This window comes from Crocodylus siamensis, chromosome 2 (assembly GCF_052110815.1).
Source record: "Crocodylus siamensis isolate JL-2025a chromosome 2, ASM5211081v1, whole genome shotgun sequence".
NCBI classification, from domain to species: Eukaryota; Metazoa; Chordata; order Crocodylia; family Crocodylidae; genus Crocodylus; species Crocodylus siamensis.
In genome coordinates, this window is record NC_143396.1 from 218,892,230 (window position 1) to 218,917,875 (window position 25,646).

General features: G+C 46.6%; 2 protein-coding genes across 4 annotated transcripts in view; both read left to right on the top strand.

The window, feature by feature from the left end:
* Positions 1-587: 587 nt before the first annotated feature.
* Positions 588-6,148, top strand: SLC35C1 (solute carrier family 35 member C1). 2 transcript variants are annotated; one of them, XM_090033002.1, is made up of 3 exons: positions 588-734; positions 869-1,410; positions 3,889-6,148. In XM_090033002.1, the coding sequence occupies exons 2-3, from the start codon at positions 900-902 to the stop codon at positions 4,446-4,448; spliced, it is 1,071 nt and encodes a 356-aa protein (XP_089889128.1). In that variant the 5' UTR covers positions 588-734; positions 869-899; the 3' UTR covers positions 4,449-6,148. The 2 variants fall into 2 exon arrangements, with proteins under 2 accessions (XP_089889128.1, XP_089889127.1); XM_090033001.1 differs by lacking the exon at positions 588-734 and having other exon boundaries at positions 817-1,410.
* Positions 6,149-8,072: 1,924 nt separating this feature from the next.
* The window catches only part of CRY2 (cryptochrome circadian regulator 2), a 29,793-nt gene continuing 12,219 nt past the window's right edge, over positions 8,073-25,646 (top strand). For both annotated transcript variants that reach the window (XR_016440289.1, XM_090033003.1), the window contains exons 1-3: positions 8,073-8,345; positions 13,321-13,429; positions 17,893-18,035. Coding sequence is in view for 1 of the 2 variants with exons in the window: in XM_090033003.1 (XP_089889129.1) it covers positions 8,143-8,345; positions 13,321-13,429; positions 17,893-18,035 (455 nt within the window). In the remaining variant the exon portion in view is untranslated. The remainder of the gene's footprint in view (positions 8,346-13,320; positions 13,430-17,892; positions 18,036-25,646) is intronic.

Consider the following 25,646-nt stretch of genomic DNA (forward strand, 5'->3'; position numbering starts at 1 on the left):
CAGGAGTTCACCAGCTCCAGCCTCACCACCGATGCTGCTGGTGGTGCCTGCAGGTGCCCCCCAGACCCGGGAGGCACCAGTCACCAGTGCAGAGGTGTGACCAGATTTGGGACGGGCCTATTTGTTACAATCTGGGGATCCGGGGCTTAGGCCACCAAGCACAACCATGTCTCTCCTGAAAAGGGAGGCCCCTGGGAAACCTTGCAACCGATTCCTCAGGACAACAAGAGCCATAACAGAGAAGAGCAAGGGCAGAAGCTAGTAACAAGCACTTCAAGGCACGCGACACCAAGCAGAGCACATGGGCCGGCGGCGCGCCCGGCCCTCAATCAACACCACGGAGCCAGCGGGCGCTGCCTACAGGGACTCGGGGCAGAAAGTCCCCCTGGCGTCCAGGTGTTAGCAAGATGCATCGACCTCCTCCAGGGTCCAAGCCAGGCCAGCCTCCCCTTGGCTGGGCGAGGGTCGGGAGGAGGTGGGCCGGGGGCAGTGCTGACCGCAGGGTGCCCACACAAAGCTCACCCAAGGGGCAGGCTGGGGGAGGGGAGGGGCGCCCCACACACACGGGCTCTGTGTCCCGAGGAGCCCTCGGGGCTGGTGCAACGAGAGCAGGCCCGAGGGCTCCGCCGCCCAGCAGGCCGGGCGCGGCGGGCCCCAAGTATAAATGGGCCGGCGGCGGGCGGGGCCGCAGCAGGAAGGCGCGCTGTTCCGGGAGGCAGCAGCCCCGGGGTCAGGTGAGCGGGGCTGCGGGAGAGGGGGACCAGGCCGCGGCCCTTTTAAGCCATGCCCCAGCAGGCTGCGGGGCCGTGGGCGGGGGAGGAGGGGCTGGCGGGGTCGGGCCGCGGGCTGATAGCTGCACCATGAACAGGGCACAGCTGAAGCGAGCGGGCATCCTGCGCATGGCGCTGAGCGGTGCCGCCGACCCGCTGCTGCCGGCCGAGGGGGATGGCAGCGGCCGCCGGGAGCCGCCCTTCGCGCTCCGCGCCGCGCGCATCGCGCTGGTGGTCTGCGTCTACTGGGCCATCTCCATCACCATGGTGTTCCTCAACAAGTACCTGCTGGACAGCCCCACGCTGGGCCTGGACGCGCCGCTCTTTGTCACCTTCTCCCAGTGCGCTGTCACCACCCTGCTGTGCAAGGGGTTCAGCCTGCTGGCTGCCTGCAGCCCGCCGGGCGCACTGGACTTCCCCTCGCTGCGCCTGGACCTCAAGGTGTCGCGCAGCGTGCTGCCCCTGTCCCTTGTCTTCATCGGCATGATCACCTTCAACAACCTGTGCCTCAAGCATGTCGGCGTGGCCTTCTACAACGTGGGCCGCTCGCTCACCACTGTCTTCAACGTCCTGCTCTCCTACCTGCTTCTCAAGCAAACCACCTCCTTCTACGCCCTGCTGACCTGTGGGGTCATCATAGGTGAGTAGGGCCAGGCAGTGGCGGGGGAGGGAAGTCTGTGGTCGAGGGGTCGAGCGAGCCTCCCTCCGTTTCCGTGCTGCAGAGCAATACCTGGTGCACGTTACGTAGAGCTCTGTAAAGCTGCATCACTTTATAGAGCTCTGCCTGCCCCTGTGAGATGGGATGATCCTTTTCATGTTTTTGTAGAGGGAGGTGTCGGTGACCCAGATTTGTCCAAAGTCGGACAGTTCATTGGTGACAGAGCTGATGTCAGGACACAGAGCCTCAAGTGCCTGACGTCTAGTGCCACGTGCTCGCAGCCTGCAACTCGGTTGTCTTGCCTAGCACGGGGGGATGAAGCGGATTGTCGTTCTTGCTGCCAAAGTACCCTGGCCCTTGCCGCCGCGTTATCCAAGTGCCTCATTCATTAATAAATGTATTCCCCATTGGACAGGAAAATATTACATCTCCACTTTATAGATGGGAAACTAAGGCATGAAGATTGGTGATGGAGCAGGAAATTGAATCCAGATCCACTGGCTTAATCGCAGGACTATTTTTCCTTTTTGTTCTTCCCATGTGTATAAAAACTCTTATGTTACTGTAACTTCTGGCCTTTCTTCCTTGCTCTGTCACAGACACACAGCCTAACTTTGGGCAAGTTGCTGTACGCCTCTGCCACGTGTGAATAAAACTCCTCTTTCATAAACTATAGAACTGTACTCGGTGCCTCACCCAACTAGTCTTCACAGAATTTAAGCACTAAGTAATTCCAACCTACTCTTGTGACTCTGAAGATGAATCTGTTAATATTTTTACACGCAGTTCCTCATCCTATTTAAATTACTATAGGAGCACTTTTTTCCACTCCTGTTCTGTAACCAACTTGGGCAGCACTAAAAAAAACTTCAGCTAGTACCATATGGAGTAAGGAGCCAGGAGCCAGTCCATATGAGTTTCCTGTATAGGAGCAAGTATAAGATAAATAGAGTAGGGATGGATGTCAAATGATCGTAGTGATATAAGGAATTTAAAGGAGGGTTGTGGAACTGGCTGCCTGGGACATACTGGGAAGCCGAGTGCAGACTTTTCACCTCTAGGCCCTAAGCACAGATAAGAAGGTCATTGCCATTTGAGGACAAATTGGAGGCCTGAGGTAAATTAGTTGGTCTCTGGTATTCACTTAATCTCTACAGAGGCAGGCCAAGTGTTGTGCAAGACTTCTATCCCTGGTGGTTGAGATGATGAAGCAGACCTGTCTGGCTCAGAAAGATGTTTAGCCATTTTGACGTTTGAATAATGCAAACAACCAGCTCCAGGTGATTCCAGATTTGGGTGGCAGGCACTGCTGAAGGATGTACCTTTTGCCAACTATAGGTTACTTGATGGATTACTCTAAGTCTTTTTCCCTTGGGTTTTACTTCTGCCACATGGTTCCTGCCCTAGCACACAGCAAGACAGGTTGCTTCCCGGTCCTTCTGCCATCCTTGTGCAAAATGTTTACCTACGTTGAACCAAAGTTGTATGTTTAGTTGGTGGTGTGTGATTAAAGCACGTGTGCTTTGGACTATTCTCTTAAAGGTAAAATGAAGGCCATAGCTCAGGTCCCAGGAGAAAGACAAAGGACATAGTTACTTTCCAGGTAACTGGATGCAAAGAAGGCTTCACATTCAGTTGCTGCTTTAGAATCTTTGGACTTTTGCTCAGAGGTCTTGGGTTTTGTGACATGCATGCACTCTGCCCCGGCCACTTTCTCCCTGTTTAAAAAATGCAGCAGAGGCTATATGGGTCATGGAGTCTTGAATTTCTCTCCAAGGCAGGTACTAGTGAGGTTTACTGCACCACTGAATCTAATGTTATGTCTTAACTATACTTTTTTTCAAAGATGCCTTAAAAGGACAAACTAAGGTACTTATCTCTTTTCCTCCTTGTATTTATGCTGGAGAAAGGAAGCCTAGCAAGCTCCTTGGAGTGCATGTCTTCTTTAGTTTTGTGGGCTTCTTGGTTGCAGGTTTTTGTGTCAGTTTTGGCAGCCTGAGAAACTTTGTCCCTTTCTAGCCTGAACCTGGAGAATGGTGAGATCTCAATATCCATAGAACAAAGATAGTGAAAGTTGAGCAGCTGAGCTGGTTTCTCTTCTATTTCTTTTCAAGCTGAACTGTAATTTTGGGTAATACCTTTCTTACTACAGTGATGAACTAAACACTTGGAAAACTCTACATCTCAAACAAAATCAGACAGGATGCTTCTGACTCCTCTTCTTAGGGTTCAAACAGGATGAGGGGTACCACTCTGACACTGCCTTTGTGCTCTGGGTTGCTTTTTGTCTTCATAAGATGGAAGGGCAATTCACAAACATTGTTTGCTTATTTTCATTTTTTTAATATAATCCTTTGCCTGTTGGTTTTTATAAATGCAATTTTTGTATGTAGCATCTTGGTTTTTTGTCACTTTCTGGTCCCCCTGTCAGTATGTCACCAATTTTTGTCTGCTTTGCAGGTGGCTTCTGGCTGGGTATAGACCAGGAAGGAGCAGAAGGTACCTTGTCATGGATTGGCATAGCCTTTGGGATCCTGGCAAGTCTTTGTGTCTCCCTCAATGCCATCTATACCAAGAAAGTTCTGCCTGCTGTGGATAGCAGCATCTGGCGTCTGACCTTCTACAACAATGTGAATGCGTGTGTCCTATTCTTGCCCCTTATGTTATTGTTTGGTGAGTTTCACACCCTCTACCACTTTGATAAGCTGGGAGACCCCAGCTTCTGGGGTATGATGACCCTCGGTGGAGTGTTTGGTTTTGCCATCGGGTATGTGACGGGACTCCAGATAAAGTTCACAAGCCCACTCACCCATAATGTCTCTGGAACAGCTAAAGCCTGTGCCCAGACAGTTTTGGCTGTTGCCTACTATGAGGAGACAAAAAGTTTCCTGTGGTGGACGAGCAACATGATGGTTCTGGGGGGATCCTTTGCATATACATGGGTAAAAGGGCTGGAGATGAGGAAGGTACAGGAAGAATCGTCTCCAAAACCAGGTGAGAAAAGTGAGACTGGTGTCTAGTACCTCTGCTGCTGTGTCTGTGGAATGGAGCTTTGGAAAATGAGCCAAGAGCAGAAACTTTCAGGGCAGAAAAATCACAAACTTATAAAATTCATGGGGCATTTGTCTCAAGAGTTGAAGCCAAAGGCCTACCATATACAACAGTTTCTGCAATGGTAATGAGGGATGGAAGGATGCTATTTCCAGTGGAGTTCATCCTGTTTCTTGAACTGGAAAGGGGGATGTAGGAGACAAAGGGCTTTTCTGTGTTGATGCCTTTTTAAAACAACTGTTACCATTGGTAACTTACCAATTATGCACCATATGGAAACCCTTACTGTGAGGGAGGGGGGAACAGCATTTTTGCTGTGTAGCTGGGGATACATATTGGCAGCCAACTACATGGTCTTGAATACAATGAGATCCTGTACCTAAAAATAAGGGAGGGAAAGATAGCAGAATGGGCAGCCTGGCTTCTACACGAATGTTCCCCTCCTATTATAAATGGAAATAGCTGTTCTTCCCATTCCTGTCCTTTTACAAGTCACAGGTGGAAAATCCCTTCACTACAAGTTCTGAGTGCATCTAGCAGAAGGACATGCCTCTGAATTTCGTGTCTAAACAGCCAGTAACTCTTCTGGTTGAGATTCCTCAAGATAGTTTGCTACCTCTTTTCTGCATCCACAGGATATGTGTGTTCCAAGAAATCATTACAAAGGAGGGACCAAATCTTAGTCTCCTTTCTTGAGACTGGCAGCTTTCCTTGTGTAGGTGGGAAGGATACTGGCTTTTTTCACATAAAGTTACTGGATACTCTGGACTCTGTGTTGTGGAGTAACTAGGTCTTTTTTCCTTGTGGGTTTCTGAAGTATTTTCCTCTCCATGGTGAGGATCCAAAAATAGCCAGTTGAAGAAAATCAGCCTTTTATCATTTTCTCTTCAAATACAGGAAACAAATAATGCTCTCATAAGTTAGGCCAGTTTCAGGCTGGGTTATTACTTGCCTGCTATGCCTGCCTTCCTGGGGACCTTTTCTAGAAGATTCACTACAGAACTGATGCTTAGGCATGGAAAACGCCATTATTCCACTTCAGTGGCAGCACGTGGGGATAAAAGGTAAATCTTTTACCAAGAAATCCCAGGCCCTATCAGAAGGGTGAATGGAGCTGGTGCAGAACTTTGTACTCTGGCACTCTCTGCAGGGTCAAACTTGTGCAGGAACGTTTCCCTCTCCTGTCCCATCAAGTGCCATCTGAGGCTGCATTATACAGTCACTTTTCTCTCCTCCTCATTCCTACAGGTGTTGACCTTCATTCCCTAGTAATTACTGTCCTAGCTTTATCTACACCCTGAGTCCTCTCACATCCAAAGATTATTTTAAGTGTGGTGTGCTGGTATAACCTATTCTCAGTATCCGCTGAGCGATCTTAAATAGCACCAGATTGCTGCTATGAAAGCAATCTGACTTTTTTTTTTTAATCTTTTCTTTTTTTCCTACTCTGTCCTTGCTAGCTCAGTTTTTCCTAAATTTCAGGAAACCAAGGTCACTGGAATTCTAAATTCAATTTGCTTTGTTAATGATAGCCTCCCTCCCCATTTTTATTTCCTTTGGTAAAGGGTGGAATTTTTCCCATAGTTTGAGTTTTTTACTGGGATAGATTTTAGAGTTGCAAACATTGACCTGTGATTGTAAAACATATCAATAAAATTATGAATTGGTATCTTGGGGGTGGTTTCTTCTACAGTGTTGTCAAAGGTTCAGGGGAACAGTGGGCGGGGAGAAGATTGACTTTCCAAGCCCATTTCTAAAATGTTTCAGTTAATGGTACCATTTGTGGGTTTTCACAGGGTCTGGCTAAGAAGTGAAGGAGCTGTTAGTCCTGTATTACATAATGGATAAATGCTGATTCTGCCTGGATTTCAGCCAACATATTCTCCAGTAGGATAAATGGGGGAGGGATATGAAGAACAGGTTCTAGTGAGTTTAATTTTCCAAGAAGGAAAGTGTGATTGTAGCCTGTGTCCTGTAAAAAAAAAAAAAAAATCCCCAAAAAACCTGCTCTTGTTCACCCCTTCTGGTGCTGCTTGAGGGTCTAACTGTGGGTCCCCCCCTTTCCCACTTTGTTGACAGGCAGCCACTTTGCTAAGGGCTTCATCTGTTAGTAGGTGATATAGTCCTACATCAGTGGTGCACAAACTTTTGGCCCAGCAGGCCAGATGAGCAGTGTGGAACTGGTCCATAACCAGATCAGGCCTCATGCAGCCTGAGCCAGCCTCTGTATGCCAGGATTGAGCCCTGGGGCACCATGCTGCCCCTGCAACTAGGACAAGGCTCTGGGGCGCTGCATCACCCCCACCTAGCAGAATCGGGCCTATTGCCACCCCTGCTTGGCCCCATGTGCCAGGATTGGGCTCTGTACTGCCCTAATTAGCTGGGATTGGGCCCTGGAGTCCCCACCGCACCCCATCCCACACAGTGGGATCAGGTCCCCTGCTCCCCTGATACAGCACACAGGGCCATGCTATCCAGCCCACAGGGCTCCTAATGGATCCAGAAATTGGCAGTAAGGAGCAGTGCCACCATTTTCTGATGCCAAATTTTCAGAATTGTGGCGAGCCCTGCAGGACAGGTGACATGACCTGGGGGTCTGGATCTGGCCTGTGGGCCTGAGGTTGAGCACCACTGTCCTACACCAATAGAAGCTGGAAGCCTAGGTGTGGTCCATGGGGGACATCACCCCTTCCCATCACTCCCACGTGTATGCACGGTAAGGCTGCTGCAGTGTCCTGTGGAACCAACTAGATGGAGAGAAACATGCTAATGGCTTACAGTTTCAGGCTGCCCCAGCAGAGGGGCTGTTGCGGAGAAATACCCTGTCCCCTTTAGGTGCACAGGGCTGAGAATCTCCACAGCCAATTTCTTCCCCTTTGTGCCCTTCGTGCCACCCTGCTGAATGCCTCCCACCTGCAAGGGCAGGGGCTGGCTGCTTCTTGCTGGAGGAGATCCAGCTCTGACTACACGAGTTCCCCTGGGAATAGGGTGGTGAGCTGAGGACAAGATGTCTCAGTTGGGTCTGCCCCTCTGGCTTCAGCGGCAGTGGTCTCTCGGGGCTCACACCAGCCTTTGCTAATAAAGGAGGCAGGGAATGGAGGGAAAACTAGACACGTATTTATTATGAGGGGGAGGCAAGAAAGTCTGTGGGGGGAGATCTTGGACCCAGTGTATGTTATTAGCATTCTTGATATTATTAATACTGTTAAGTATTTATTATTACATGTTATTCATTATTATTGTTGTTATAGACCTAGGGACCATAGCGCCCATTCCGGTTTTCTGCTACTCTGTCCTCTATTGATACGAAACCAGTGCCTTTACGCCCTCTATTTTTTCTTCAAGACCCACAGACGCCGCTACTGATCGGGACCACCTTTCAGAAGCACAGCCGCTTTAAGGAGCTGGGAGGGCGGGGCGGCTGCTGATTGGCAGCAGCGCCACCCGGTGAGGCCCAGGAAGCCTGTTTCCCTCCGCTAGCTCCGCCCCTCCCCCTGTACAGTTCAGTCAGCTTGCTCACCAGCCCTGCCTCACGCACGCGGCAGGAATGTGCCACGTTGGCTCCGCCCCACCCCGCGCTCGACAGCCAATCAGCGGGCGGGGTGGGGCCTGGTGCTGGCGCTGTGACCTGGCGGGCTGGGCAGACGGCGACGGGCTGTAGTTATGGCTGCGTCGCGCTCGTTTCCGTCCTCTGTCCCGGCCCCGGCCGGACCGTGCCGCGCGGTGCACTGGTTCCGCCGTGGGCTGCGGCTGCACGACAACCCCGCGCTGCAGGCGGCACTGCGGGATGCCGCCTCCGTGCGCTGTATCTACATCCTGGACCCCTGGTTCGCTGCCTCCTCTGCCGTGGGCATCAACCGCTGGCGGTGAGCAGCTGTTGGCCGGGGGGTGTCTCGCGGCAGCCTGTATGCGGGGGGGAGGGGCCGGCAGTGGCGCGGGGCTACCGGCGCCAGCCGCGCATGCGCGCACCCCCCGCCCACGCCGCCGCTCCGGGGCGGGGGCGCACGCTGTCCTGACAGGTCGTGGCCTGACGGAAGCGGGGCGCACGCTGTCCCCAGCTGAGACCGGGCTTAGCAGCGGGACCCCTGTGCGCAGGTCGTGCGCGTGCCTTTCATTACAGCCTGATTATTGGGGGTGGGGTTGCCCCCCCAGGGAAGTGAGAGGGGAGAGCCCCCCCTCTGGCCGGCAGGTGCCGAGCTTGTCGCGTGGGGCACAGATCCCTTCTTGCAGGCCAGTGCTTCGCCCACTCTGTTCTGCGCGCTGCGCCACGGGCCCTTTGCAGTGTGTGGGCTCAAGTTGCAGCGAGGGAGGTTTTGGTTGGATATTAGGAACTGCTTTCTCATGAGGAGGGTGGTGAAGCACTGGGAGAGGTTACCCGGAGAGGTGGTGGGATCTTTGTCCTTGGGGTCTTTTAAGATATGGTTAGACAACACCTTGGGATGGATGATCTAATTGGAGGTGGTCCTGCTTTGAGCAGGGAGCTGGGCCAGATAACTTCCTGAAGTCCCTTCCTGTCTTCCTTGTCTGTGTGATGTGTGAATTGGAGGTTTGGTGAGGTGAGGGCTCTCCAGAGCAGGAGTTTCCACCCCTGCTGGATTCATAACAAATGCTGCCCCCAGTTGATCCTGTACTCATCTCTAGCTCAATCATTTGAGCAGGGAAGGGCCTTGTGTGTAATCAGTGACAGCAGCTGGCTTTCCTTAACCACACACCACTACTGCAGCGGTCTCTGACAGACTTTTGATATTTTTGTGACCTTAAAGGAAACTAAGCTGTTAGCCACTTGCTGTCTTTTGATTAGTTAGGAGGTTGCCTTTAGGAATAGAACCGGGTAAGTTGTCTGTCTCTTATTTCACTGAAATGAAGTGTTGATATTGTGCTCATTACTGAACAACATAAACTGGAAACCAGCCATCTCCTAAAAAGGGTTGTGGTGTGAAAGGCCTGAACAAAGTGGGATGGGCTGGAAAGCTTGACAGAGGGAGTAAACATTTATCATAGCTTTTGGAAGGCATTGCTATGTAATGCCAGCACTGCACCTCTTTTAATTAGTAGCTCCTTGTTCCACTGGGCTAAAAGCCCTGCAGTTCAGAGCTGGCTTTGACCCAGCATATGGGATCAGACGTTTGCGGTGGGGAAAGCCCTGTTAAATCACATCTACTTAATCATGAGGGGCCAGTACAGGATGTTCTAAAACCTAATCTGAGAGATGTCTGAGGGCAGCCAGGACATCATTCAGCTACGTTAAAAGGCAGCAGGAATAAGACAACCTTGACCCGAATAAGCAAAGTCCTAGAGTATTGCCCAACTCAGGGTGTGGTGTAAATATATGCTTCCTGAGCTAGTTTGTATTTCTATTGGGAGTGATACTTTTTCACATATGGTTTAAGGATATGTTGCTTTGGGGAAGGAAAAGAAATTGCCTGCATCTCCCTGAATGCTGGAACTTCTGAGGTGTCTTGATTTGTTTGTATAGGATTGGCTTCCCAGCTGCTCCAAAACTGTCTGTTCAGTAAGAACCTGGCATTCGACCTCTGAGCTCCCTGGATCCTCAGTCCTTGGACTTTTACTTGGATCCATTCAAAATTAATCCCATTCTGCACCCCAACCTCAAGTGTAGCCTTTCACATCTCATTTCTGCCATGTGGGAAGCTACCTTAGACTCTAGGTAATGTTATCAGATTTTCCTAATCTGGTAGAGCATGGGATAGATGTAGCTAGTATATGGTTACTTTGGGAAACATTTCTTTTCCAGGTGCTTTGCATAAGTTTCTGCAGCCTCAAGAGTGGCATGACAGCACTGAACAACACCCTGCCTTTGCCCTAGGGCCATTGTGTGTGCGTATACATGTACGCACTCTTACTTCTTCCCGCCCCCAAGATTCTTATGGAAATATATTTTGACTGCTTCTGGGAGGATAGGGATGGGGAACGAAAGCAAACATAGCTCTTTCCACCTCCAACTGCAGCAGTGATGGAATGTAATGGATCTGTAAAGCCTTGCTGAGAGCAGGAATCTGCATCCCAGTGGGCACCTCTGGTTGTATTATCTGAGCGTTACGTGATACTGATGCATCACAGTCATGGCTGCTAGCAGAGTTGGACGGCCAGTGCAGGTGGGGATTCTCCTTTACAAGACTGCTGTATCCGAAGGCAGGGCTTCCCCTCCAAGGCAAGGGCAGGCATAACCTGATTTCTGTTTTTCCACCCTGCTCATGGATCAGTTGCAGGTTTCAGTAACACCTTCAGGTACATAAAAAATCATGTATATGACGGTGTGCAGGAGATTGCTGAATGGGTTTATGGGAATTGCCATCAGTTACCTATCATCACTTAGTCTTTTAAGGGAGACAACTACCACTAAGTACTGACTTCTGAAAATTAATTTTAAAAATATCACAACTCTAAGTTTACACATGTGCTAGAATCACAAGACATGCAGAAATCCAGCTGCTCACAGTTTTGTGTAGAATCTATTTTTTAACAGCCCTGGAGATTGAAGTTATGTATTAAAAAGTGAGTGCAGTATTAATAGCAGAAGGGCAATCTTACTCTTTTACACATGCTACTGTACTAGGAACTCACTTCTGGGACAGAAGGACCACAACTTCACTGGTTAATCTCTGACCCAGTCATTCCTTGGTTTTCCCATTGACACAAGAGGGAGCAACTGTGTTAGTTTTATTGTCTGCATTGCAGTTGTGCCAAGAAGAACTCCTCAGGTTCCTGTAGAGATAATGAGGATATATGCACCCTGACTCATTGAAATCAATAGAAGTTAGGTGCCTAAGTGATAGTTATTTGTTAGGAGTTGAACAAACTGCTGTGACCCATTTCACATGGGCCAATGAGCAGTCTCAATATGATTATAGTTTCCATTTGAGACAGTTTGCCAGCCAGTCTCCTTTAACTAGTTATGAGAAAACACTTTGAGCTAGATAGGAATTTTTAGGAGTCCACAGTTCTCCCTACAGTTACAGCTCCACGGTTAGTATCTGAGATAAATGCACTAGACTGTTCAGTAGAAAGGTGCTATGTAAATACATGCCTATTAATTAGAGCTCAGTTTTTTTTCTGTATAGGAATGCTGGCTTGTATTTTGCTCGGTTTTCTGCTACTTGCTTTTACTGACTCTTTGTATTATGACTTGGATATAGCGACCTGGGTTCCAAAGGCAAATGTATTAATCCATGTTTTACCTTTCTCCCTGAAACTGGGAACTATTTATTTTGCCAACATGTGTGCTATGCAGTCAGTAGTAGTATTTGTATTAATTATCAGAATGTCCTGGTGAGGTAGGGAGTCAGTATTTCCATTTTATAGAAGTGGGGAGTAAGCTGTTCAGAGTAGCACAGCAAGAAAACAGCAGAACTGGTAGTGGACCCCAAGACCTCCCATCTTTGAGGCCACTGCCACTTCTTTCCTCTCAAGAAATGCATAGACAGGTTCCCTGCCCAATTTAAATTATGGGCTTAATGGACAAACAAGGCTTTCACTGACACTAAGTGGAAAAGGGGAGGGATAAGGAAGCTCCTTATTGTGGGTTAGCTTTGCTGCTTGTTGTAACTAGCCCCAACCTAAATGAATTGAGATTTCTTAAAATGCAGACTCATGTTTTGTGGATAAGGCTGCAGAAGTAGGCTTTCAGGTATAATTTGACTGAAAGTGAGGAGAGGTTTAGCTTAAGGAAGGGGTTCCAAGTTGACAGGAGGCTCCACAGTCCCCTTATAGAGGTGAAAGTTTTGTTAAAGCTGGAATCATTGGCAGCATTAGACAAAGCAAAAATAAGCCAGGTCATTTAATGTAGACTGGAGTTTGGTTTGTAAGGCCTTGAAAGGAAGCAGAAGCAGCTTGAACTTGATACAAAGCACAATGAGAAGCAGAGAAGTATGCAAAGCAGACCAATGTCTCGTTGCTTAATGAGAGAGGACTTTGACACCAGTCTTTTTTGGAGGGGGAAGGCCAGTTCTCTAGTGGGAGAGAAAGCCAAATTACTATCACATGAAATGAGAGACTGTGTAGATAAAGAATTTGGTTGTCAGCATCACAGTGGAATACAAATCATGTCATTTTTGCAAACATGCAGTGTACTGATAGTGTTTCCCTTGGAAAGTTTGCAGAATTTGGAGACCTTTGGCCTCCTACTGACAGAGAGGAATATTTCTGTGTACTTTTCCACTATAATATAGCATGTACCTATCCAGAACCATAAAAATGAGCATTCTTGGAGGCAAGAATTCTTATTTATGAGTGATATCTTTTATTGGACCAACTGCATGTTGGGATAGACATAGGCAAGCTTTCGGGTATCACATTGCCCTTCTGCAGGCCATTCAGGGAGAAATTCATGACTTTCCAGAAACATTCCCTTAAAACTAGAGATGGGGGAGTGAGAATTTATCCATTTCATATTTAAAATCTCTCATTGTTCCAGGATTATCATCTGTGGTAAATTCCACCAGCTGGTCTGCTCTGTAAACTCTTTCACATAGACACTGCCACATCTATGGAACTCCAGCTTGAAGGAGGCAGTAATTGCCAGATGGTTGCTCTCGCATTGTCAGTAGTCATTTTGAAATTGAAGGGATTGCAAGAGTGTGAAGGTGCTGAAAAAGTCTATTTGTCTATGCAGTGATAGGGAATTGACTGGCATTCTGGTGTCCTTGTTCTGTCTGTTTGATGTTGGGATGAGTTAAACTCTGAGTAGTCATACTTCCTGGCTTAACCTTTAGCCTGGAAGGAGTTAGTGATTTATAATGTTGCTGGAGTTGTGGGAGAACCTGCCATGCATATCTATACTCTTATGAACTGCTATCGGTCTGTCTTGTTTCTCCTCCACAGGTTTCTACTCCAGTCCCTGGAAGACTTGGATAACAGTTTAAGAAAACTCAATTCTCGCTTGTTTGTGGTACGGGGTCAACCAACAGATGTCTTTCCAAGACTCTTTAAAGTAAGTCTAAATATGCCATCTATACCTTGGTTAGTAAGTCCTATTGTATTTCACTTTTTCTAGTCCCTGATGGTCCAGTCAAATCTAGAAGGTCTGTGTTCAGGAGGAGATCTAACTGGCAGGATGACCATTTGTGAGGATTTAGTAATGTCAGCCAGTTCTACAGTCAAAACTCATGTAGCTTGGGAGAGGTGAAAAATTATCTTTCATGATGACAGCCTGTGCCTCTGTGTTGCTGCCACACATGAAGATCTGTCAGCTGGCATTGCAAATTGTTGTCTTGTGTAAGGAGAAGTTCCTCCAAACTGAAGTGTTTTCACCGGCCGTTTCTAAGCAGGAGAGCTACCAGGCCTATGCCCATTACAGACAAGCAGAAAATAGTCTTTGAGCCACATATCAAGGGACAAATAAGGTTTGTGTTTTGACTTGTCTAAAGCTAATGTACATGTCTAGCATATTCTGTATGAGCAGATTACCACTTTTTGCTTTGAGACAAAGACTGGATACTTTCCCATAGACCACTGGCTAATGGTTGCATATCCTTGGGAGAGGTGTCGGGCTGAAGTATTATCCAGGGATATGAAATGTACATTACTTTCCACACTTGCTGTCTGATTAGTAGGATGAGGTTCTAAAGAAGTGATTTGTACTATAGTAGATGGGCATGTACTTGAATAGTAGGATGTCCAGGACAGTGAAAATTTGGTAAATCAGGAGGACTTGTACCATTTTAAGATTCTGTTCTTTGGAGCTGTTCTGAAAAGCCAGCTGTCCCTTTATTGAACTTAATCCCAAGAGTGCATCTGCCTAGAGGAGGAGAATGTCATAGCTTCTTGACTTGGATGTATGATACTGATGGCAGTAATAGCAAATTAATTGCACTCCATCCTGAAAGCCTGCTGTAGAAGCCATTTTTCAGCAGGAAGCATAGGGATACAGATGAGTCTGAATACTATGAGAGGTCTCAGTGAGTAGTTACGATTTGCAGTTTCTTTTAAGCAAAAGGGATGAGGGAAAGCTTCTTGCCTGGGTCAGACGCTGCTGTTTTTGCATGGATGATGCCCAGGCAGCTCCTATATGAAAAAATAGAGCATGGGACAAAGAAGCAAACTTGCCTAAGAAAGTACTTTAAGGACGTCCTAAAAGTACACTTGATCAAGTGTGTTCTGGATAACGCTTGAGCTCTAAGCAGCAATAAAGTGGAAGGAAAATATAAACCTTAAGTGGTATGTCCTTGAGTAGGATGTGTGTACAAAGTGAAGGATGCCAGTATCAGTAATGTGGCTTGCAAGTTGAGTGATGCTTTGAATTTTGTGACAAAAAGTGTTTATCTTGGGTACTCCTACACAATCATCTGCACACTTCACTTGACTCGACTGTCCCCTGCTGTGGCACTGTCATTCTCCAGTATAAGGACTTACCACTGTGGTGGTCACATTTAGCCATGACACAAATAGCCTGTGTGCTGCTTTTAGCCTTTTCTGAATCCAGGTTATTTTTTCTGTTGAACTCCAAATAAGTTCTAGCTGTTTCCAGTCCATGTCCTCTTAGTTTGAGGACTAAATATAATCGCAGGATTTTTACAAATCAGTAGAAAAAATATAATCGTACTCAGAGGACATAAAGATGCTAGAAGAATCCCAGATTCAGAGAGATCACAAGATACAGATTACTTGTCAGTCTGAAGTGTACTTTACTGCTGTCTCTTGTGCTCAGGTAGTTGTCATTGTCAAAAACTTAGATGCAAAATACAAGGTACAACTGGTTCCACACTTATTTTTCTAAACTATGGTTGTGTTCTTATGCTGCCCCCCAGCAACTTACTGAGAATGACCTAAATGCTTTCAGGAGATATTCTTTTACTTGCTCTAGAATTCTCTTCAGATATTGAGATGGAGCTTGAAGAGGGCCCATAAGCAGGGTTTAGGAAGATAGTCACAGATTGCAAAGCATGCTCTTGGCAGGCTTTGTAGCAAGAATAGTAGACCTACACACTTAACGAAGAGTTGGAAACCATGGAAACAGCAGTGAGAAGGAAGTTCAAGTTCATTTATGTTGTCTAACATCCTTTAGAGTAAGGTTATATAACAGTGGTAAGATGACAGGTAGGTCCACACTACAGCTTCTTTGGATACTGCTGTGAGTTGAAGTGTATTTGTCGTGTTAGCATATATGCTGTTTCAGTGAGAGGCAGCATGTGAAACTGACCCTGCTATTTTTTGTTGCTTTTGCAAAATGGTAGAATGTATGTGTGGAGGGGGTTTTTTTGGTTTGTTTGGTGTTTTGTTTTGGATTTTTTTTTTTTTTTTAATATCCCCTCTTTCTTCTGTACGAGCATCTGGAATTTAACCTTCAGAAACCAAACTCTGCAGTCATTGCCGCACCAAGTGTCGCATTCCGTTACGTCCCACAATGTTGAATTTTACGTATCTGAGAAACTGGCTTATTTTTAATTTTAAATGTAGAGCTGGATTGTACCAGTAAAATAGCATCTTTATACCATATTCAAATACCAAATGTTTGTTGTTAATTGTATTTTAAATTGTTATCTAGAATTCATTACTTTGGAGAATTAATATTTCTAGACATTGAAGGTAGCAAAATGGTTTATCATGATTTTTTGATTGAAAAAAGTGACACATCTTCAGAATGTGTTTCTTTATACGGATCTACATGAAGAATAGTGGATGTGAAACGCTTAAACATGGGCTGTCTTGTTAAGTAGCTGTTTGCTTTGTGCATTTAGCAACATTTACCATATGTTTCCTCGGTTTATTTTGTTTCCTGGGCACAAACTCAACATTTGCTCTGATTGCAGTGAGGCTGCTAACAATACTTTTGTGATGTGAATTAACCCTTAATTGTATTTGCACACGCCTGTGTTCTTTTAAATCAACCCCCACCTTTTAAGCATAACCTCAGTGGTATTGTCCCTCTAATGATATGAAAATTTAATGCTAAGTCAAAAAATCATTTTCCAGTATAAGGAGAGACTTGGCTCTGAAAGACAAATAAACATTTATCATGAGTATTGGGTTCTTTTATGCACTGTTCTTGGTCGGGAGAGGCATAGGATAGCCAAGTACTTTGAAGCTGGAGAGGGTTGGAGTTTTCATGAGGGGATGGCTGGCAACTAGCAGGGGCAGTTTATTCCTGCTCTAAACTTTCCCAAATACTCATCTATGGCATCCTTGTTCATCATAATCTATTCAGAATCACTCGTGGTGGTGTTAATTCTTAATTCATTTGTGCTTCTGTCTGCTCTAAACTCTGCTCCAATTCAGGAAAAGGCAAAGTTCCCCGGGAAAAGGAGTGTTCTTTGCTGTTTCAGCTGAAAAGTATTACTCCCCATGCCATTTAGTTGTGTAGCCTGTTACCTGTATTTTTTGTTCTTTTTTAGTACCACCCCCCTTGGCTCTTTAGCTGTGTTTGCAGGGTGTTTGCTCACCAAACCTGTGGGCTGTAGCTCCATGTTTGACAATAACCTCAAGAGTGTCGCTGTGGAAACCATTAAACCTCCTCTCGTAGCACTCCATTTTCTGAGAAAACTAGGCCATGGATTTTGAGAGCAAATTGTACCCTGGGAAGAGTTAGGACAAGCCATGCAGCCGCTCTTCTCAGGTCTGTGTTTTTCACAGAACCTAATTCATGCAATTTATGAAAGGTCTGTAGAAACAGTAAGACCTCAGACTGATTCATGGTTTGAATAAGATAAAAGCAGTTCCCATTCTGGAGAGTAAATAGCCCAAAATCTGGATTCCAGCATCTTGTACCATTCTGGAAAAGAAAGTGTCTCAGTTTGATTTCTCACTCCCTCTATGCTCTAGTGCTGTTCCTACAGTCATTCCTTGTCCTGCTTTCCCTTGTCACATACTTCATAATCTGGGGTGAACGCTACTTCTCTCTTGTGCTGGTCTTAATGGAGCCCTAGAAAATTTTGGTTCAGGACCTCTATTTTTGGCTTAAACTTCTTGACATTCTCCATATAAACAAACACACAGGTCAGAAGGAGCTTGTAGTGAAAATTTCCACAAGAAGTGATTTAAAGTCCAAACACTTCAGCATTAGGGTAGTTTTGGAGGCCTGAGAAATGAAATGAACAAGGCTAGTAGGCAAAAATGAGGATCTGTAGAGAGGTGCATAATAAGGGTCTGAATGTTCTGTGTTTTTAGCCCTGAGTTCTAGTAATGTAATTGAGTGAGTTTGCATAACAAATAATTACCTTGGTTTTTCCAAAAGCTGGTAAAACAGGCTGATTCACTAATAGTCTCCATTCAAACTTGGTGTTGACAACACTCATTTCCCTGGTTGTTCTCACCACGTCTAAGCTCCCCTAAAGTAAGAGTTTCTTGGACCTCGTATTGGTAAGCTGTGAAGAAGGATCTTCTGTCACTTAGTGGTCCTCCTGGCTGAGTGGGATCAGTTGTCTGTAGTGACACATCTCTGTACTGTGTTCTTTGCAGGAATGGGGAGTGACTCGTCTTACCTTTGAGTATGACTCGGAACCATTTGGGAAGGAGAGAGATGCAGCTATCATCAAACTGGCCAAGGAAGCTGGAGTGGAGGTGGTAGTTGAGAACTCTCACACACTCTATGACCTGGACAGGTAAGAGGTAGAGCAGAGCCTGTTGTGCTGCTTGGGGCTGGTATTTTGCTTTTGAAGGAGGATTCTAATCTAGGAAAGGTTTCAATCTCCTAATAAATCAAACCAAATAAACTGACAGCTAACTCTGAACATTCAAATAATGAATTATAGTTGAGCGCAAATATAGAAGAAGGATTGCAGTCTATTCTAGTGCCGCCTTCTCCCTCCTCAAGTGCTGACAGCAGTGTAAACATAGGGAAAGGTCACCTCAAGCCTGTTCTTCTGTGGTCATTATTTCTAGCATGTCCTACTGACTACTGTTTGTGGGCTTTTCTTCAGTTGCTTAAACTGCTTTCTTACCACAGGGTCACACAGGCACATAAGCTGGCCCATGGTAAATGCACAGGAAGGACCAAGGTTAACCTCAGGAAATCTGTTTATTGTAAAACTACTGCTTGCATTGACCTTAACAAGTTTACCTCATGATGAAGCAGCAGTGCCTCGTTTCCCCTGTGGGTTTACTATGAGGCATTTACTATGAGGCAGCTTATACACATTACACTGAGGTCAAAAGCATGGGATTTTTTTGTTTGGTTTGTTTTTTTTTAAAGCAGTGAAAGCGAGCTCTTAAATGAGGCATTTAAGTTGAGTAAGGCTTCACCATGTTTTTCAGGACTACTTAAGTGGTGGTTTCATCTCTTTGAGGTGGCCTGCACAAACAGCGTGGTCTTATAGAAAAAGCAGAATAATACATAGTATAAATGGATATGTATAATTGCTTCATGTAAGGATTCTCAAGTTCAGGTTAACTACACTGAGAATTCTCAAGCTGAGTAGGGAGGGCAAAGATATGGCCTATGTGTCATGTCATGTCATGTGGCCCACAGGGTCAGAAATTTGGTAGAGGGATGAGCCATGGCAATTAATGCTGCTTGCAACTGGCAGGCCTTCCCCAGCTGCCCTAGGGCAGCTCTGATCTCCTTGCAGTTGTCTCCACCCCTTCCGGACCTGTTTGTCACCGGGGTAGTTCTTCATCCTGCACTGCCAACCCTGCTCTCACCTGCCACAACTTGATGTTCCCCAGTGGGCGGGGCTAGTTTACAGTCCCTCGGTGGCCCGGGCTAGGCCTGACGATTGCTCATGGGGCTCTGCCACCCCTACACCCCGGCCTCATGCCACCTTTGGTGCGTTGCTGTCTTGTTCCCCAGGGTTGTCCCCGCAGGCCTTGGCTGCCGTTTGAGGTCTTGGAGCCAGATACCAGGGGGAGCACAACTACCCTGTAGTGTCATATGCCCTCACCCTATCCTATAAGGGAACCTTTGCCGTAGCCTCTGTTGAAACGTCACCACAAGCCCCATCACTGTGCGCACCTCTGTGCTCCGCGCCCCTCGCTTGGGGATGCTGGAGTCCTTACTACTCCTACTGACCCTCCACCAGCTCCCCGTCCCGGGACCCTTACGGGTAGGGAGGGTACTCCCCTCTGTCGGCTACTTATTGCGCGGCTCGGGCCCCTCCATCGAAGATCTTGGCGGCGATCCTGCCCCAATTACCCTATAGCCAGGTTGTCCTTGGCTCTTCACCCCTTCTTCAGTGTCCTCCACGCCTGCCATCCCAACACTCACTTCAGGGACCTCTGATGCTCCTGGGGTTGCTCCGGTCTTCCCTCACTTACTCAGCCCATCACTCCTCTGGAGTTCGGCTGATGTCCAGGTTGCCGTGCCTCACTCCTCAGCCACCAGCCCCTCCTGCATGCTGGTTCTTCAGAGGCTTGCCTGCAGAGCCCACTCGGCTGCTGGTACCAGCTGCAGCCTGGTCTCTGGGCTATCTGCCGCCTCCGAAGCAGCGGCCGCCATTTTTAACTCTGCTGGCCGGCATCACCGGCCGGCCGCAGCTGTACAAAGAGGCAGCTAACAAGCCACGTGGGTTCTTCCTCCTGCTCTGCATGACTTTCGTCCTGGGCTGTGGATAAGTGTTCCGCGTTACTACGGCCCCCGGGACGCTGCTATTGCTGCCAAGTTCCAACTGCATAAGGAGGCCTGCAAACCAGTTCTGTGCTGTTCATCTGGACTGCACACATGCTTTATCTGAAGTCCAAGTGACTTTAACACTTCTGCTTTAAATCAAATGGGAAAGATAACAATTTAGTTCAAGGGTGTCAAGGACGGACACACATGGCTCAGCCTGCAGGCTGGATCCAGCTCTGAAACAGCTGGTACGTGCAATACTTGACTTCCCCTTCAGGCCCTTTCAGGACATGTGCTGGATCTGACAAACAGGACTGGTCTGTAAGTCTGATTTACCCCTGTGCCACTCCTGGACTGGCTCCACATGGGGCCAGGTGAGTCTGATGCCTCTGGTTTAACCAATTTACCATTAGTTCAGTGTAGCTACTTGTTTTATCACTGACCAAGGTGGTGCAAGCACCTACTCTGGACTCATTCAAAAGGTGTTTGGATACATATCTTGCTGGGATCATTTGACCCTAGCAGACTTCCTGTCTATGGCAGGGGAACTGGACTTGATGATCTCACAAGGTCCTTTCCAGCCCCTAGTGTCTATGAAATCTGTGAAGTTACTGCTTTGTCTGGTGACTTCATATTGGTAGGTTATTTTCTCTCGAGTTGGGTCCTCCTTTATTTTTGTTACCCAGCGTACAGGTAACCTTATGGGGTAGGCTACTGATTAAAAGAAGCAGAAACAGGTCTACAGCCCAACCTTTTATTTGCTTGTACCTTAAAGCATGAAAACAAATATTTATGCCAAAGCCTCTATCTGGCTACCTGTGACAGCATGACATAGATTCTCACCTATACTGGCTGCAGAGGCTCAAGAAGTACAAGGAGGGTGGCACTCAAATTGTCAGCAGGTCTTCTTGAATTTGCTGAGTTCTCGAAATGTCCCTCCAGCCTATGCCCAATATTTATAAATGGCTAGTTTTAAAATTCTAATAAATGATCTCTGATTGGTTTTATTTAAATTTCTTTGTTTCACTGAAACTTTTGGAACTGGACTGAACCAGATCTCTTGTGGACTTAGGTGTCAATTAGTTAGGAGTTATATTCTTGGGAAAGGGGGGTGGTTTCTTATCTCCTTTCCTTCCCAGTGTGGAGTGGTGTCCAACACCAGCCTCTTTCTTCTTAGTTTATGATCTTCTTTGACAAGGCTGTTCTTATTTTTACAAATTATCTAAGCATTTTAACAGAAATATATCTATTATTTTGGTTTTATCAATCACTACTACTAATATTTTAAGATAAAGCTATGATATAGTGTATGTGGCTTATTTAATGTATGGTCTTCCCTTATCTCCTTTCAGGCTTTGCCTTTGTTTAATTGTGTTCGCCTTCCTTTATTTGCTGACCAAGTTAGCTGTTATATCTGGAGGTTCACAGTAAGGTCACTCTGAAACAGACTTTGGAGCTTTCTGCTTAGCAACATTTCTGCAGCTTGGCCTATGCCCCTTGAAAGCCACGGCTGACAATAGTGGGGCCAGATGAGTCTGACACCCCTGGTTTCGTTTACTATCAGTTCAGTGTAGCTACTTGTTTCACAGTTATCTGGTAGGTTCATATCAGCGGGTATTTTTTTTTTTCTTTGAATTGAGTCCCCCCACATTTTACCCATAAGATCTAAATTGCTTTATAGTTCATATGCCTGAATATACAGCAGTTGTTACAGTCTGCAAGTATAATATTCTGTAGCCTTTTTTAAAACTGGAGTGGACTTGGATGATTTTGTTTGACCATCTTTACAGCACTGGCCGTAAAACTGCACCTGGTAAACTTTGCATGGCGCCCCATAGTGTGACTGAACTAAAAGGTACATTTTAAAAGGATTTAAAAGTTCACCTTGTGGTAGAGAACTTTACATCCATCCCCTTGTAGTTCATTTTAATGGTTAATCACTCCCAGAACAATTTTTGTTTCTGATTCAGATTTTGCCAGCTTCATCTTCCAGCTGTTTACGCTGATTTTCTGGACTAAGTTTCCTATTATCTGCCCTCTCTCTTCCTGTGTAGGCTCTTAAAGTGTGATCATATTGCCATTGCCCTTTGATAGAACCTGGACAAACATTACACAGGCATATCTGGAGAACTGGAATAATCTGTCCTCTGTCCCATGGCTACTGAACTGTACATCTCCTAATGCCCCCGTATCTAGCCCTGCAGTTACTTTTTCAGTGTTTGTTCTCTGAGCCTGAAGAAACTCAGTTAGACTTCCACCGTACTAGGCTCTAGGTACATGCAAATCATGCACAGTCCCTACCCAAAGAGTTTCTCTAGGATTTGGATCGCAACAGATGGATAAGCTGAAAAAGGAGGACTAAACAGTATAGATAAGTGAGTTGACATAAAGCAGTAGTCGGTCACCTCTGTGATCACAGGTGGTATCAATGTAACAGATACCTCTGCTGCTGCTCGGTGAGTGAACAGCCAGTGTTGGCTCTCATCCTCAGTGTTAGCTAGGGCCAGCCCCTCCTGCATGGGAAATGGGGGAGAGCATATCCCATTCTTGACAGGGGCGAGAGCTTCCTATGTATGAGCTAGCCAGTGGGCTGATGCTGTTGAAGAAAAGGGATTCTCCTTCTGTGGTTTGGGTCCCCTTGTAGGATGGATGCAGTTTGTTTGAATGAGAAGATAAAGGGTAAGAGATTGTGGCCCTCAAATCCTAGTACTGTCAAGCAGCAATGTCAAACTTGCCTGCCCCCACAGGCTGGATAAGTAGCGTGGGACCAGTCCACAGGCCAGTTTTGTTTTTGTTTTGTTTTTTTAAGAGAATTTTTTGTGTTCCATTCAAATCAGCCAAATCAATTCCAAATCCGTCAGTCGGTCAAGAAACATAAGTGGCTCTATTACTGGCAAACATCCTTCACCCCATCTGGGGCTTCACATGTTTCCAAATCCTTTGGCAAGCACCCCATGTGCTGGCCCAAGCCCAGAGACACGGGGTTTAGATGCCCCCGAGTTTTGCTTGCCCTCAACCATTAGGCCTCAGAGTCAAGCTAGGGAGGAGTTTCCCATTTCCATAAAGTGGGCACAAAGCCAAGATCTTCCCACTCAAACAGCAAGTGGGAGCTTTACTGTCCATTACCTCTGTGGGTACTGAGATGGACAGCACAGGGCTGGCCCCATGTCATTGTATATGTGTGTGCGCTGCTTAAATCCAGTGCCTGCTCCAGTCAGAGTGAGCACCACATGCACTGGATCTGGCATTTGGGAAAGGGTTCTAGACTGGCTCTGCACAGGTGTGTTGTGCAGCACAGGACCAGTCTGGTATACACTGCCTGCAGTGTATGGGTTGACTTGAGGGCCAACACTGGGTACTAGAGGATGAGGCTGTGCAAGTCAGATCTTTGACACCCTGCTGTCAAGAGGTGTCTAAGAAAGTGATGTCTACCATAGACATGAGCTGCTTCTGGCCACCTCTCTGGCTTGCTACTGTGAATGCATTTGTTCGAACCTAGATTGCCATCCTTTGAAGTAGAGTGACACTGCAGAGAGGAAATGGGATGATCAAAAACATTATGATAGCATCCGTTGTTCCAGGTGCTATAAAACATCCAGGATATGGGGCAGGGAGTTCATGTAAAGGTTTCCATTTCTGAGCTGTTGACCTACTTTAGGAGCTGAGGTGGCCCAGGAAGTGACTTCATTCTTGTTCAATTATTTTTAAGGTGAAGGTGGAATACAAGTCTCTTCTGCCCATCTCAAAAGCCAGAACAAATTAGCGTGGTTTCAGGGGAGGCTGTCTGACCAAAGAATCTCCAACGTCATAATAGAGATGCATGGACAGCTATGATTGGGGGATTCCAGGGATCTGGCAGTAGCACTGGGTATTGCAGGTCCAGACAGATTGCGTCAGTCAATCTATGGAACAGATTGGATGTAGGCAGTGTGAAGAGGCAACTGCTTTAGAGAACTAAAATGGGATGGGGATTGTACAGTAATCTCACTGTCACTCTTGTGTGTACTACACTTGGAATCAGGCCTGTCAATAGAGCAGTAGTTATTGGAATGGTGTCGTGCTACCATTCCAGCAGTGATGCATATATTCTGGGGCTTACAAAAATTAAAGGGACAGATATGAAGGTCTTGGGTTTTCTTTTCTGCCTCCTCTCCTCAGAGTGGAGTTCCAGCACGTCAGTGGCTTGGTACAAGAAGCAAGGAAAACTATTGGGGGCAAGGGTGGAGGCCTCTGTGTCCCTCCACTTATCTGGCTTTTTACCACCTGAACGCAGGGTTATTTTGGTGGCTTTGCAAGTGGAGGAAACCTTACCTGTTGTAGCAGTGTGTTCGTGCACTGTATCTGTATGTGTCGGTGAGTTGTGCCTAGAACTCACCTACCTGTTGTATTTGATAACCTCTGGGCCCTTATCTCAGCACTTGCCCCTCTTTTTTTTCTAATGTGTATAGCTTACTGTGTAGAGAAAGGAGGAGTGGTAGGAGCTTTGTGCCAAATCTTATTTTTAAACTTCCTAGGTGTTCTATCGCTTTGAAACACTTAAGTTTCCACCTCTCAGTATGTATGAAAGGTCAGGGGTTTGCTTTGCTTATGGCCTAGATTGGAGAAACATCTATGACGCAAAGAGCAGGGTGCAACCTTCTACCTTCTAGTCCTGCCTTCTAGTTGTTGTGTAGAGCAGGAAAGGTAGGTCACTAAGCAGCACACGTGAGCAGCACTTCCCTGAAGGCTCCAGGCTTGCGTGGAGCTCCTCCTCTCCACACGTGCAGCTGGTGGGGGAAGAGACAGCACATGGCATTTGCTGAAATACTAGGCTTCCACCCAGCCCCTTGCATAAGTTGTTGATTTGAATGGGTGGGGAAGTAGCAGCAGCCATAAATGGCTCATGCACAAGCAGGAAGCTGGCTGAGCTGCCTCAGCTTTATATAATGCTGGCAGTCTTCTTTCTGTCTGCTGTCCTGTTAACTCTTCTCTTCCTGGAGCTGTGCTGAACTCCATGTTTAGTAGTAATGCCTTTGTTTCCAGCCTAGAAACCATACTTTGCTAGGGTGTTTTTTCAAGGCCCTTTTAGCTTTGTTTCCTAGGGCTGTGAAGTTTCACATTTTGATCCTCAGCAGGCAGAGGGAGCTTCAGAAGGTAGAGGCGGGGGGAGCTTTGGCCACCTTGCTGCCTGCTTCCCTGGTTTGTACTAAAACAGGTTAGACTACTTAATGGGAAAAACATACTGAACATAAGGCAGACCGGGGTGGGGATATAAGGAGGGGGATTTCTCTAATCCAGGGAAGAAGGTACAAACACTGAAGGTGCAGATGGATGTAATAAATATAGCAAGTTTCAAGTATGTCAATAATTGGGATCCAGTTTACAGTTGTCCCTGGGTAGAGTTGTCCGCACACTGCTAAGGGTTCTAAGAAGAACCATTACTTTTTAGAAATGTAGGGGTGGTAGAGTACCCAGACCATTATGCCAGTGATTCTCATCTGGGGTATCATGGCACCCTGGGATGCCTTAAGATCCATGCAGTGTTAGCGCAGTTAGGTGTGCAAACATAATTCACAGGATAAATCCAGAGTTTTCAAATCGGCATCCAGTGTCTCAAAAACGTCCTTACTGGTTGCTGTATTTCTGAGGGTTTTTTTGAACCACTTCAAACTAATACTTCATTTTTCCC

What these genes read in the sequence shown, in the direction of transcription:
- SLC35C1 (XM_090033001.1), top strand. Translation starts at nt 861, where the DNA reads ATGAACAGGGCACAGCTGAAGCGAGCGGGCATCCTGCGCATGGCGCTG. An exon ending in GACCTGTGGGGTCATCATAG is followed by an intron (nt 1,411 to 3,888) that starts GTGAGTAGGGCC and finishes TCTGCTTTGCAG; the next exon opens with GTGGCTTCTGGCTGGGTATA.